The sequence below is a fragment of the Cervus canadensis genome, chromosome 4 (genome assembly GCF_019320065.1).
Source record: "Cervus canadensis isolate Bull #8, Minnesota chromosome 4, ASM1932006v1, whole genome shotgun sequence".
Taxonomy (NCBI): Eukaryota; Metazoa; Chordata; class Mammalia; order Artiodactyla; family Cervidae; genus Cervus; species Cervus canadensis.
In genome coordinates, this window is record NC_057389.1 from 69,483,107 (window position 1) to 69,497,317 (window position 14,211).

The window sequence follows — 14,211 nt, forward strand, 5'->3', positions numbered from 1 at the left end:
TCAGAACCTAGAAATGATTTACTCAAGAGTTCGCTACTAGTAAGCGATAGAGCTGGGACTCGATTACTTTTATATTAGGTACCATTTGAGTTCCAGGTGCTGACGCCTAGGCCAGAACTCTCCTTAAACTCCACTCCAAAGTAACTGTCAAAAGTCAAAATGTAATCTTCCAACCCCGCACCTGTTCCTTCCCTAGTCTTTCGGAGTCCCGATCTCTTGCTATGGTATTTTTAATGTCCTTACTGGTCCCTTCACTTACCTTTCCAGGTATTCCCAAAACTGCAGCCCCAGCGATCCTCTTAAAGCAAGCCATATCGTGATACCCCATGCTTAAATTCTCCAAAACCTTCTCATCGTTCTTTCGTAAAAGTCAAAGTCCTTGGTTTAGTCGATAGGGCACAATACAACATGAATTCTCTTAACCTTCCTGACCTCATCACCTACTGTGTTAGCCTCCAACCCCTACATTCCTGTCCCACTTACCCTGTTCTGGAATGCACTTCCCCCATATACCATCATGGCTCAGTCTCATTTCTGTGTGCCCCTCCACATACACTTCATATCCTCCTTTACAGCTCTCTTTATTTTTTCTCCCTAAAACACTGTCAGATATAGCATGTACTTCTCTTTTTATCTTGTTTGTTTCCCCACTAGAAGGCAAGCCCCAAGAAAGGAGGAATTTTGTCTCTTTTGTTCTCAGCTGAATCTCCGCCACTTTGAAATAAAGCCTGAATCCTCATAGGTGCATACAAAATATTTGTTGAATAAATGAAACTTTTGATATAAAGTTATTTCAGTCTTATTTATTCAGATGTTTGTTGAGAATTTTCTATGAGCTAGATGTTTTGGGGCATTGGAATACAGTGGTGAACAAGACACACAGGAGGGACTTCCCTGGTGGTTCAGTGGTTAAGACTGCACTCCTAATGCAGGGGGCTCAGGTTCAATCCCTGGTCAGGGAACCAGATCCCACATGCTGCAACTAAAGAACCACCATGCTGCAATGAATATCTAATATCCCACGTGCCACAACTAAGACCTGATACAGCCAAACAAATAAATTATTAAAAAAAAAAAAGACAAGGAATTTCTAGTAGAGTGTTTTTTATTCTAGTGAAGGAGAGTGTAATAAGTCAACAGGTAGAGAAAATAAAGCAGGAATATATATTGGGTGAATGATAGGAGAGGAACATTAGTTAGGGTGGTAAGAGAAAGCCTCTGAAGAAATGACATTTGGCTTAAGACCTGACTGAGGAGAATGGAATGTCCATGCAAAGAGCTGGGGAAGAGTGATCCAGGCAGAGGAAACAGTAGGTGCAAAGGCCCTGAGGCAGGAGTAAGCTTGCTGTTTAGGAGGACAAGAAAATGGACAGTATGACTGTAGTCCAGTGAACAAGGATGACAGTGATATCAAAGGAGGAGGAGGAGGAAGTACAGGAGAAGAGATTTTTGTTGCCTGAGATCACACAACTCATAAGTTACTTACTTAAGTCTGTGGATTTTGAATTCTAGCTCTGTGCCAGGTCTCATGCCAGGCTTTGGAGCTTCCAGTGCAAGAGAGGACTAATGTTTGTGCAGAGCTTTGTAGTTTATGAAGCACCTTTAACATTAAAAAAATCAATAACTTTATTTACAGTTGACTTAAACACAAAATCTTCGGTTCTGAATCTGTGATGCTTCCAAGCTCTCTTGGTCAAATGGGGCAGCAGCCAGCAGGGAAACCAGCACAGGGGCCAATCCAAGTTATCTTATTCAAGAGCATCACATCGAGCAAGGGAAGGCCTGCAGTGGCAGAGGTAGAGGGTCTGATTCAGTCTCCCTTTGGACTAAATCTCCCCACACTGTGAGATCACCACAGGCAGCTTGGTCATATTGTTGGGGCCTGTGGGAACATTCTCAATCTTTCTCATCACCAAAAGTGCATCAGTGATTTTTTTTTTTTTTTTATATTGTCACCCTGTTTATTTAACTTATATGCAGAATAGTTACAGTGAAGTCGCTCAGTCATGTCCGACTCTTTGCGACCCCATGGACAGTAGCCTGCACCAGGCTCCACTGTCCATGGGATTTTCTAGGCAAGAGTACTGGAGTGGGTTGCCATTTCCTTCTCCATGCATCAGTGATTTTTCCAAACACCATGAGCTTCCCATCTAGCCAATCACACTTACAGCAGGTGATGAAAAACTGGCAGCCATTTGTACTGGGACCACTGTTTGCCATGGAAAGCAGGCCTGGAGCTGAGTGTCTAGGCTTAAAATTTTCATCTGCAAACAGCCCCCAGTAGATACTGGTGACTCCAGTACCATCTCCATTAACAAAATCTCCACCCTGAATCATGAAATCTTTTATGACCCTGTGGAAGGCGCTCCCTTTGTATCCTATTGGAACCCCATCTTTTCTGAGTTCTTCTTTGTAGAACTGCCTAAAATTCTCAGCAGTCTTAGGCACAACGTCTGCAAAGAGCTCAGTCTTCATGCGGCCAACTTCGTGGCTGCCAATGCTGTCATCAAAGAATACCATGGGATTGATAGAACTTGAATTTGCCACCGCCATGGCTCACGCCAGAAGCAGATGAAGCATCTTTAACATTTAAGCGTCAGGGTGGTTCTCTTATGATAGATTCTTATTTGTCAATAAAGGCAGAGAGGTAAAGATTTTATCAGGGTCACACAGCTGATTAATGACAGAGCCTAGTCACTCTTGTACTTGAACACACCAGTCCTCAGACTGCAAATCCATGTCTTTTTGCCAATAACAGATGACCTAAAAACCGATGACTATATGTTACTTATTTATCTTAAAGAGTATTTCTAGATACTTATATTTGCATTTTGTTGCTTGCTAAGTCGCTTTAGTCATGTCCAACTCTGCAACCCTTTGGACTGTAGCCCACCAGGCTCCTCTGTCCATGGGATTCTCCAGGCAAGAATACTGGAGTGGTTTGCCATCTCCATCTCCAGGGCATCTGAATTATTCAGCCAGAAATACTGAGGGATAGAGAGTATCTCTGTTTAAGTCCCAGAACTCAAGCATATATAATTTAAAAAACAACAGTGGAGCAAATCTTGAGAATGGGATAGTTAAGATGCTTTAGGTTTTTGAAAAAGAATCCCCAGTTCCTCATTGTCAATCCAATTAGATACTCAAAATAATTTCCATTTATTCTCCAATGAATGCTGTCACGATTTGTCTCCTGTGTTGTTACTGACGCAGAGTCCTGAGCCACAGCACTATCTGAACAGCCATGTCACCGGTTTGCATCTTTGTCTCTGTGTAAATGCCTCTAATATTGGTCTAGGCCTGGACTCCTTATTGGGACTCAGTAGTCTAGGTAATGCCTTGTGTTTGTGGGGCTGACTTTTTTATTTCTTCCCTGTGGGAAATGAGAACCACTTCTCTGCATATCCTACGGTGTACTGTTGCTATGGGAGAAGAACAATCGCAAGGAAATGGCTTTGCCAAGGGACAGGAATTGACCACAGTTCAGCAAATTAGTTGGATAAACACTGATTGTGTGCATTCTTGGGCATGCGAACCCACACTACAGAGCTTTTTAGTAAAATATGGTTCATGCTCTCAGAGAGATTAGACTCTGGAGATGAAAGTATCTACTATATACATAATATCTGAGAGTATATGTTAACTGCTATAATGGAAGTGTCAAATGTTTTGATTGTGCCCAGTACTTAATTTATAGAGGTGGCTGAGTTATGACACAGGAGTCCAATGCCACTGAAAGTTTTATTATGCAGAGTTCCCAAGAGGCGCATGCAGGGACCTAAGCCTGAAAGTTGGCCAGGAGGCAGAAGGTGTGTGTAGAAAGCTTTGCCCAGAGACTTTATTATGGTTTCCACAAGAAGGAATGGGTGAGGCAAAGAAAGAGATTGAGTTGGCTACTCTGAAAATTTCTTTTCCTTTTTTTTTTTAAAGAATGTTGTTATTTTAAAATATTTATTTATTTTTATTTTTGGCTGTATTGGGTCTTCATTGTGTGTGGGCTTCCTCTAGCTGTGGTGCATGAGCTCAGTAGCTGGAGCACACGGGCTTAGTTGCCCTGTGGCACATGTGATCCTCTCCCACCTGGGATTGAACCCATGTCTCCTGCATTGGCAGGTGGATTCTTAACCACTGGACCACCAGGGAAGTCCCAGTTTGAATAACCTCAACAGGGCTCTGGGCCATATGGGTGATCCCTAGTTTTCTGGTACCTGGCCCTGGGTGATTTAGGGCAGTGAGAATATTGGTTTGGTGCATGAGAGTCCATAAAGGAGGTGGTTAGGCATACTGGTTTGGATTGGTTGGTTTGCACAAAAAAGTGTGATTGAAGGCAAGTTGTTTTCTATCTCTATAATTAGCGAACCCTGAGAGGGACAGTTCCATCCTGGTCTACAAGGCCCAAGACATTTGTGAAAGGTCGGGGCATGCCCCCGGGAAAAGTGCTGCAAGGCAAATTCCGGAGGCTGGCTAAACTTCCAGGGGCTGGCCCCCTGCAGCCTGGTCCAATCAGGTACCAACATAGAGCCCTCGGACACTGACCACCGCTGTAGCCCGCGCTTTCTTCCTTATATGAAAAGACCTGGCTTGGACACCGACCCTGGCTATAAAACCCCTCCCCACCCCTCATACCTCGCAGACTCCCTTTGTCTCCTCACTCACCAGCCCCTGGGAGTTCTGCCCAAGAGCGACGCTTAATAAAGGCCTTTACCACCGGTCCTTAGAGGCGGCTTTTTTCCTCCCGCGGCGTTTTTCCTAACAATTTGAAGCATTAATAAAATAAAACAGAAAAAAACAAAAACAAAATACATGTCTAGTGTGGATAGGGTGGAACAATGAAGCCACAGTTGAGGGGATCATGATGGTTTCTGGGCTACCCTATATGAGGCAAACACGTCTCTAGCTGTTAGAAGTGGCCATAGATTAGTTGTTTGTTTGTTTTTTTTAAACAGGATATGACCAAGTGTTATCTCAAACCTGAAAAATTAATCTAAAAAACATTATGGGTGTTCCTGAGGGAAATGGTGGAAAAGCCACACTCTGGGAATGATCTTTGCTACAATCCTAGTCTATTTCTCAGGCTGGGTCATTTTTATTAGTGTCTTCAGGGAAGCAGTGTCTTCAGCAGATGCCAAATTTTAATTCAGTGACTTTCCAAGGACAGATTGAGGGTATACTGGAGTTTGCTGATCCCAGATTGGGATTTCCGGAGGATTTTGAGAGGAGGAAGATTAGACTGGTTTCAAGTAGAGCTGCTCAACTTTTTCAGTGTCATAGGCCACTTAGAAAATGAGCATGTCTGTATGGCAAGTTAGAGTAAACAGATAAGACTGCTTCTTCTCATTACCCTTGTGGCAGCCTAGGGATTCTAACTATTTTAAGCTCTACCAAGTCACCCTTGGGGAGGAAGAGGTGGATAGTCAGAGCCATATGAGGGGCAGTGGATGGTCATGATATTTTGGACCTAGATGATATCTGAGGCAAGCCGCTGGGGATTAACCTCAATAATCTCTGAGGAAAAAAACAAACAGGCAGTCGTTTAAAGCTGTGAGGTTCTCAGCTTGACGTCAACTGCTCCATTCTGCTCCCATGACTTATGTGACCTTAGGTAAATTGTTTCACATTTGTAAGTCGGCTTCTTCATCTGTAAATGAAAAAATGATAACCATTTTAAATGGTGGTTGTGAAGATTAACAAAAATAATCTCAAACTACCTAGCACATTGCCTGGCACATAATACATAGTAGTTGTTACCGGTTTATTCCAAGACCCACATTTTCCTGTAATTTAACAAATTGATACTACACTCTAGTCTCCATCTCGGTAAAGACTGTATCACTTTAATCCTGCTTTTCTAGAGCCAGTTTTAGATCCTATAATTCTGAGAACCAGTTTCAATTAATAGTCTGTACATTTGATTGTGGGTCAGAGTGATATAGTCTAGTTAGTGTATCTAATGAAATCTAGAATGGCTTAGAATGATCAATGAAGTTCTGTCATCTCTACCAAAGGATTTTCAAGAAATCAGTACAGATCTTGAACTGGCATAGTAGTTTTAGTCACATCAAATCAGCAGGCTTTATTTAGAGCCTACTACATTATGTGCCAGTGTCTTAGTTCATCTGGGCTGTTATAACATACTATGATAGATTGAGCAGTTTAAATGACAAGCATTTATTTCTTATAGTTCTGGAGGCTGGAATGTCCAAGACTGAAGTGCTGGCAGAGCTGGTGTCAGGTGGGGGCCTTCTTCCTGGTTCATAGATAGTCTGTCCTCACATGGCAGACAGGGTGAGGGAGCTTTCTAGGATCTCTTTTATAAGGGCACTAATCCCATTAATAAGGGTACCATCCTCATCACCTATTCACCTCCCAAAGGGCCCACCTCCAAGTACCATAACAGGGATATTAGGATTCCAACATCATAATTTTGGAAGGACATAAACAGTCTGTTTCAGTTAGGCATTGTACTCTACCCCCTCACTGACAAAACTTTTGTCTCCCCATTGCTTTCAGGACAGAGTTAAAATGTCCCACTGTGGTGTAAGAGGTTCATTATAGTCTGACTCTTTCCCTCTCCACTTCCTTCTTCTGGTATTTTCCCAAGCATCTTGTTCAGTTCAGTCATTCAGTTGTGTCTAACTCTGCGACTCCATGGACTGCAGCACACCAGGCCTCCCTGTCCATCACCAACTCCTGGAGCATACTCAAACTCATGTCCATTAAGCCGGTGATGCCATCCAACCATCTCATCCTCTGTCGTCCCCTTCTCATCATGCCTTCAATCTTTCCCAGCATCAGGGAGGGTCTTTTCCAGTGAGCCAGTTCTTCACATCAGGTAGCCTAAGTATTGGAGCTTCAGCCTCAGCATCAGTCCTTCCAATGAATATTCAGGACTGATTTCCTTTAGGATGGACTGATTGGATCTTCTTGCAGTCCAAGAGACTCTCAAGAGTCTTCTCCAACACCACAGGTCAAAAGCATCTGTTCTTCGGCACTCAGCTTTCTTTATAGTCCAACTCTCACATCCATACAAGACTACTGGAAAAACCATAGCTTTGACTAGATGGACCTTTGTTGGCAAAGTAATGTCTCTGCTTTTTAATATTCTGTCTAGGTTGGTCATAGCTTTTCTTCCAAGGAGCAAGCGTCTTTTAATTTCATGGCTGCAGTCACAATCTGCAGTGATTTGAAACCCCAGAAAATAAAGTCTGTCACTATTTCCCAATCTATATGCCATGAAGTGATGGGACCGGATGCCATGATGTTAGTTTTCTGACTGTTGAGTTTTTTTTTTTAAACTGATTGACATTTTAATAAAAATTTACAATCATCTCCATGGAGTATATAAAATTTTGCCTTTTGCTTTTCTTACTTATATTCAATTCACATTTTCAGTAAGCTGGTCAGAAAGGACTTAACGTCTTATTCTGGTATGAATTATGGCACAACCCCTACTTGTGTATGTCTGTATTCAAACATTAATAGGCCTGAATCCAAAAATGCACAAATATGAGTCCCATCATGCCTTCAGATCTGTATTCAATCTCCTGTCAATCTGTATGACCATAATGTATGTACATTATCAATGATTTGTAGATCTGTAACTATATGCATGTATGTCTGTATATGTGAAGGAACTTTCCAGGTGGCTCTGACTGTTGAGTTTTAAGCCAACTTTTTCACTCTCCTCTTTCACTTTCATCAAGAAACTCTTCAGTTCTCCATCGCTTTCTGTCATAAGGGTGGTGTCATCTGCATATCTGAGGTTATTGATATTTCTCCTGGCAATCTTGATTCCAGCTTGTGCTTCATTCAGCCCAGTGTTTCTCATGATGTATTCTGCATAGAAGTTAAGTAAGCAGGGTGACAATATACAGCCTTGACGTACTTCTTTCCCCATTTGGAACCAGTCTGTTGTTCCATGTCCAGTTCTAACTGTTGCTTCCTGACATGCATACACATTTCTCAAGAGGCAGCGCAGGTGGTCTGGTGTTCCCATCTCTTGAAGAATTTTCCACAGTTTATTGTGGTCCACACAGCCAAAGGCTTTGGCATAGTCAATTAAGCAGAAATAGATGTTTTTCTGGAACTCTCTTGCTTTTTTGATGATCCAACGGATCTTGGCAATTTGATCTCTGGTTCCTCTGCTTTTTCTCAAACCAACTTGAGTTTCTTGGTTTATATACTGTTGAAGCCTGGCTTGGAGAATTTTGACCATTGCTTTATTAGTGTGTGAGATGTGTGCAATTGTGCGGTAGTTCGAGCATTCTTTGGCATTGCCTTTCTTTGGGATTGGAATGAAAGCTGACCTTTTCCAGTCCTGTGGCCATTGATGGCATATTGAGTGCAGCATCATGTTTTAGGATTTGAAATAGCTCAACTGGAATTCCATCACCTCCACCAGCTTTGTTCGTAGTGATGCTTCCTAAGGAGACCCACTTGACTTCTCATTCCAGGGTGTCTGGCCCTAGGTGAGTGATCACACCATCATGATTATCTGGGTCATGAAGATCTTTTCTATATAGTTCTTCTGTGTATTCTTGGCACCTACATACCATTTCTGTCCTTTATTGTGCCCATCTTTGCATGAAATGTTCCCTTTGTGTCTCTAATGTTCTTGAAGAGATCTTTTGTCTTTCCTATACTATTGTTTTCCTCTATTTCTTTTCACTGATCACTGAGGAAGGCTTTCTTATCTCTCCTTGCTATTCTTTGGAACTCTGCATTCAAATGGGTATACCTTTCCTTTTCTCCTTTGCTTTTCACTTCTCTTCTTTTCACAGCTATTTGTAAGGCCTCCTCAGACAGCCATTTTGCTTTTTTGCATTTCTTTTTCTTGGGGATGGTCTTGATCCCTGTCTCCTGTACAATGTCACGAACCTCCATCCATAGTTCTTCAGGCATTGTGTCTATCAGATCTAATCCCTTGAATCTATTTGTCACTTCCACTGTATAATCGTAAGGGATTTGATTTAGGTCATATCTGAATGGTCTAGTGGTTTTCCCTACTTTCTTCAATTTAAGTCTAACCCTAACCCTAAGTACCTTGTGCTCCACCCATATTGAAAGGACTTCCCCACTGTGGTTTGTTACCCAACTAGGGCATCTTTTCATACCTATTTACCTTTGCAAATACTGTTCCTACTGGCTTTAATGCTCTTTCACCACATTACTTTATCCATTTGACATGTTTCTTGAAGTTTCACCTCAAATATCAGACGCAGTATTACTAACTATGCAGAAAAAAGTTGATGTAGCAGGCCTGAGACTGTTGTTCTCTGAAAGTCCTGCTTTCAAGGTTGGCCTTTGGCTAGCATCTGGGAATTTGGATTTTAGGAGGGTTTCTAACTACCCTAACATATAGCAGTGGATCACTGAGCCTAAACTGTGCTAGGAATATGGTTTATGCTAAACACCTGCTTTCCTTTTAGGAGTCTGAAATTTTCATACATGCTCGGCAGAGTGCCTACATGACTAACCTCTGATAAAAACCATGGATTCCTAGGCTCAGGCGTGTTCCTCTGGTAGACAGCACCTCACAGGTGGGGCTATAATTTCATCCTGGAGGAATTGATTATGTCCTGTGTGACTCTACTGGGAAGGGACTCTTGGATGTTTATGCCTGGTTTCCTTTGGACTTTGCCGCGTGCCCGCTTTCCCTTTGTTGATTATTTTTCGTCTTTTGGCTAAAATATATCATAGCTATGAGTACAGTTATATACTGAGTCCTCTGAGGTCTTCTAGTGAATCACTGAACCTGGGGACTCCTGACACACCTACTAGATGAAATTCTCCTTAATGTCTCCTCTCTTCCAGGAAGAAGTAAACAACTCATTTTCTGCATGCTCCTATAACATTTTCTACTGCCTTTTTCATTATTTACAAATATTTTGTTATCATATTTAATACATATAAAATATTACATATAAATTATAAAGAGTGAAAATATAATGAACACTCATGAAGTCACCATCCAGTCTGAACTAGGATGTTATCTGTCTCCCCACCTCTTCCTAACTGTCATTTTGAATTTTGTATTTATAATTTCCTTGCTTTAAACAAGTTGCATATATGCTTAGACAACATTTTGTTTAATTTTGTTTGCATTTGAGCTTCATAAGCATATCATACTGCTTGTATTTTTTTCTGTGATTGTCCTTTCTCATTTAACATTAAATTTCTAGTATCTATGTTGTTGCAAGCAACTATGTTTTATTCATAATCACTGGGGGACAATATTTTATTGTGTGTATATACCATAATTGCTTATCTGTTCTACTACTGATGGACATTTGAGATGTTTCCAGTTTTTGCTCTTCAGCAGCGCTACTATTAACATTCTTATAATTAATTCTTGGGGCATTTGGGCAGGAGCTTCATAGGATCCACACCTAGGAGCTGAATTGTCAGGTGATAGGGTATGTGAGGAGAAGGCAATGGCACCCCACTCCAGTACTCTTGTCTGGAAAATCCCATGGACGGAGGAGCCTGGTAGGCTGCAGACCGCGGGGTCGTGAAGAATCAGATACGACTGAGAGACTTCACTTTCACTTTTCACTTTCATGAGAAGGAAATGGCAACCCACTCCAGTATTCTTGCCTGGAGAATCCCAGGGACAGGGAAGCCTGGTGGGCTGCCGTCTATGGGGTCGCACAGAGTCGGACACGACTGAAGCGACTTAGCAGCAGCAGCAGCAGCAGAGTATGTGAATGATATACTTTATAAGCTAACACCAAATTGCTTTCTAAAGTGATTGAATCAATGTATATTCTCATCAGCAAAGTATAAGGGTTTCCACTGATTTTCATTCTCTATAGCACTTGGTACTAGCTAACTTCTTTATCTCTTGCCAATCTAATTGATGTAAATGATATTAAAAGTATGTTAGACCTTTTCATTCTATTCTTTATTTCTCCCTCCTTTTTTTTTTTTTTTTTGTCTCCCTCCTTTTTTAATTCATTAAACATTTATTAAGCATTCTCCATGAACTAGATGGCTTCCCAGGGGTTAAAATCCCTCCTGCCAATGCAGGAGACATAAAGAAATGCAGGTTTGATCCTTGGGTCGGGAAGATTCTCTTGGAGGAGGGCATGGCAACCCAGTCCAGTATTCTTGCCTGGAGAATCCCTTGGCCAGAGGAACCTGGTGGGCCACAGTTCATGGGGTCACAAAGAGTTAGACACAACTGAAGTGACTTAGAATGCAACCATAAACTAGATATTTTTTAGGTACTAGGGAATTTAATGTCTGTTTTCTTTATATGCTTTTTTTTGGCTGCACCACATAGTTTGTGGAATCTTAGGTCTCTGACCAGGGATTGAACCCTGGGCCCTGGCACTAAGAATGCTGAGTTCTAACCACTGGACTGCCAGAGAATTCCCAATGTCTTTTATTCTAATTTACATTAAAAAAAATTAGCAGCGATCGGTTTCTTTTAAATTAATTAATTAATTACTTTTTGGTTGCGCTGGGTCTTTGCTGCTGTGCACGGGCTTTCTCTAGTTGCCTTAAGTGGAGGCTACCATCTAGCTGAGGTGCATGAACTTCTCATGCTGGAGGCGTCTTTTTCTGAGGAGCACAGGCTCTAGGGCATGCAAGCTTTAGTAGCTGTGGTAAAGAGGCTCAGTAGTTGTGGCTCACGTGCTTCGTTGCCCTGCAGCATGTGGAATTTTCTCAGATCAGGGATCCAACCTGTGTCCCCTGCATTGGCACGTGGATTCCTAACCACTGAACTAGCAGGGAAGTCCCTCTAATTTACATTTTTATATACAACTTACTTAAAGTGTATAAATATAAATCTTGAATGAATTTTATATATAAATACATCTGTAAACCCACTGCCTATATTAAGATATAGAACATTCAGAGTCTCAGAATGCTCACTGTCTCTTCTTACCCAAAAGAAATAATCTTCAACTCTATTTCTGTAGATTCGTTTTGCCTGATCTTGAGCTTTGTATAAATGAGTTGCTTAATTTCCATATATTTGGGGCTCCTTTTGATTTCATGTTAATTTATTATTTAATTCATTGTGATCAGAGAACATACCGTGTAAAACTTCAGTCTTTTGAAGTCTCTTGAGATTTGTTTTATGGGCCAGCATATTGGTCTATTTGGTGAACATTTCATTTGTATTTAAAAAGAATGTATTTTGAAGTTGATGGGTATAGTATTGTATTATTATTTAGTTATGCCAATGTAGTTGATAGTAGGTTCAGATCTTCTGTATCCCTACTGATACTTTACTAGTTCTGTCAATTACTGAGACATGTGTGTTCGAGTCTCCAACAATGATTGTGGGTTTGTCTACTTTTTGGTTCTGTTATTTTTTGTTTCATATATTTTATTTCTAAAGATATAATTAGAAACTTGTATTTTCAGCTATACAAACACTTTTATCAGTGTGAACTTATCTGAAAGCTTATTTTGCCCTATAATAATTTAGCTAATTTCTTCTGTTTGTATTTGTATGGCACATCTTTTTTGATCCTGTTTTTTTGTGTTCTTTTAATCTTGATGACCTTATATTTAAAGTGTGTCACTTGTAAATAGCATATAGTTGTATTTTTAAAATCCAGTCTGATAATCTTTATTTTTTATTTAGAGTATTTTACTTCATTTCCATTTAATTTTGTTATGATATAGTGGGTTTATTTCTATTTGGCTATTTATTTTATTTGTTCTATCTGTTCTTTGTTCCTTCATTTTTTCTCTTTTTTGGCCTTCTTTTGTATTGAACAATGACTTTAAAAAAATCTATATATTTATTTTTGGCTGTGCTGGATCTTCGCTGCTGCGTGGGCTTTTCTCTAGCTGGGATGAGCGGGAGCTACTCTAGTTGCAGTGCTCGGGCTTCTCACTGCGGTGGGTTCTTTTGTTGAAGAGCACAAGCTCCAGGGCTCATGGGCTCAGCAGTTGTGGTACACTGGCCCAGTTGCCCCAGGCACGTGGGATCTTCCTGGACCAGGGATCGAATCTGTGTCTCCTGCATTGGCAGGCAGATTCTTTACTGTTGAGCCACCAGGGAAGCCCTGAACAATGATTTTTATCATTCCACTTTTTAGTCTTTATTTTCGTTAGCATTTAACTATTTAGATATTTGATTATTATTTGATTACTTTTTTAGTGGTGTGAACTGTGGTGCTGGAGAAGACTCTTGAGAGTCCCTGGGACAGCAAGGAGATAAAATCAGTCAATTCTAAAAGACATCAACCCTGACTATTCATTGGGAGGACTGATGCTGAAGTTGAAGCTCCAATACCTGGGCCACCTGATGTGAAGAGCTGACTCATTAGAAAAGACCCTGATGCTGGGAAAGATTGAAGGCAAAAGAAGGAGGGGACAGCAGAGGTTGGATGACATTGCTGACTCAATGGACATGAGTTTGAGCAAACTCCGAGAGATAGTGAAGGACAGAGAAGCCTGGCATACTGCAGTCCATGGGGTAGCAAAGAGTCGGACATGACTTAGTGACTGAACAACAACATCTGGGGATTATAATAAACATTCTTAGCTCACCATAATTTACCCTAAATTAGTATTTTTCACACTTCTTGAATAATGCTAGAGAATTAAAATAGCTTAATGCTAACAATTTTTGCTTTTTATGCTATTGTTTTATAACTAATTAATCAATTAGTTAATTTTTGGTTACACCCCACAACATGGGGAACTTCCCTGCCCAGGAATCCAATCTGTGCCCCTTCATGGAAAGTGTGGAGTCTTAACCACTGGACGACCAGGGAAGTCCTTTATGTTTCAAAAATATATATAATTATTGAGCTGCCAACAATCAGCTTTTCTTTAAAAAAAAAAAAGTTTATTTATTTATTTTGGAGAAAGAAATGGCCACCCACTCCAGTATTCTTGTTTGGGAAATCCTGCGGGCAGAGGAGCCTGGTGGGCTACAGTCGATGGGGTCGCAAAGAGTTTTTCATGACTGAAGCAATTCAGCACGGCAGCACACTACTAGAATCTGGGTCAGACAGACTCTTGTTTGCTGTAGCCTTAGTACCTTGTATTATTCTTCCCTGGTGGTTCAGAGGGTAAAGAATCTGCCTGCAATGCAGGAGACCTGGGTTCAATCCCTGGGTCAGGAAGATCTCCTGGAGAAGGGAAAGGCTACACACTCCAGTATTCTTGCCTGGAGAGTTCCATGGACAGAGGAGTACTAGGGCACATAGTTGGCTTTCAGTTTTTATTGACTGACTGATG

The 14,211-nt window shown here is 41.0% G+C and overlaps 1 protein-coding gene across 1 annotated transcript; it reads right to left on the reverse strand.

The window, feature by feature from the left end:
• Window positions 1-1,811: 1,811 nt before the first annotated feature.
• LOC122439268 (peptidyl-prolyl cis-trans isomerase H-like) lies at window positions 1,812-2,553 on the reverse strand. The gene is made up of 2 exons (XM_043464357.1): window positions 2,125-2,553; window positions 1,812-1,931 (listed from the first exon to the last, which is right to left on the reverse strand). The coding sequence occupies exons 1-2, from the start codon at window positions 2,551-2,553 to the stop codon at window positions 1,827-1,829; spliced, it is 534 nt and encodes a 177-aa protein (XP_043320292.1). The 3' UTR covers window positions 1,812-1,826.
• Between the last annotated feature and the right edge of the window lie 11,658 nt (window positions 2,554-14,211).

What these genes read in the sequence shown, in the direction of transcription:
- LOC122439268 (XM_043464357.1), bottom strand. Translation starts at nt 2,553, where the DNA reads ATGGCGGTGGCAAATTCAAGTTCTATCAATCCCATGGTATTCTTTGAT. An exon ending in AGCTCATGGTGTTTGGAAAA is followed by an intron (nt 1,932 to 2,124) that starts ATCACTGATGCA and finishes AAAAAAAAAAAA; the next exon opens with ATCACTGATGCACTTTTGGT.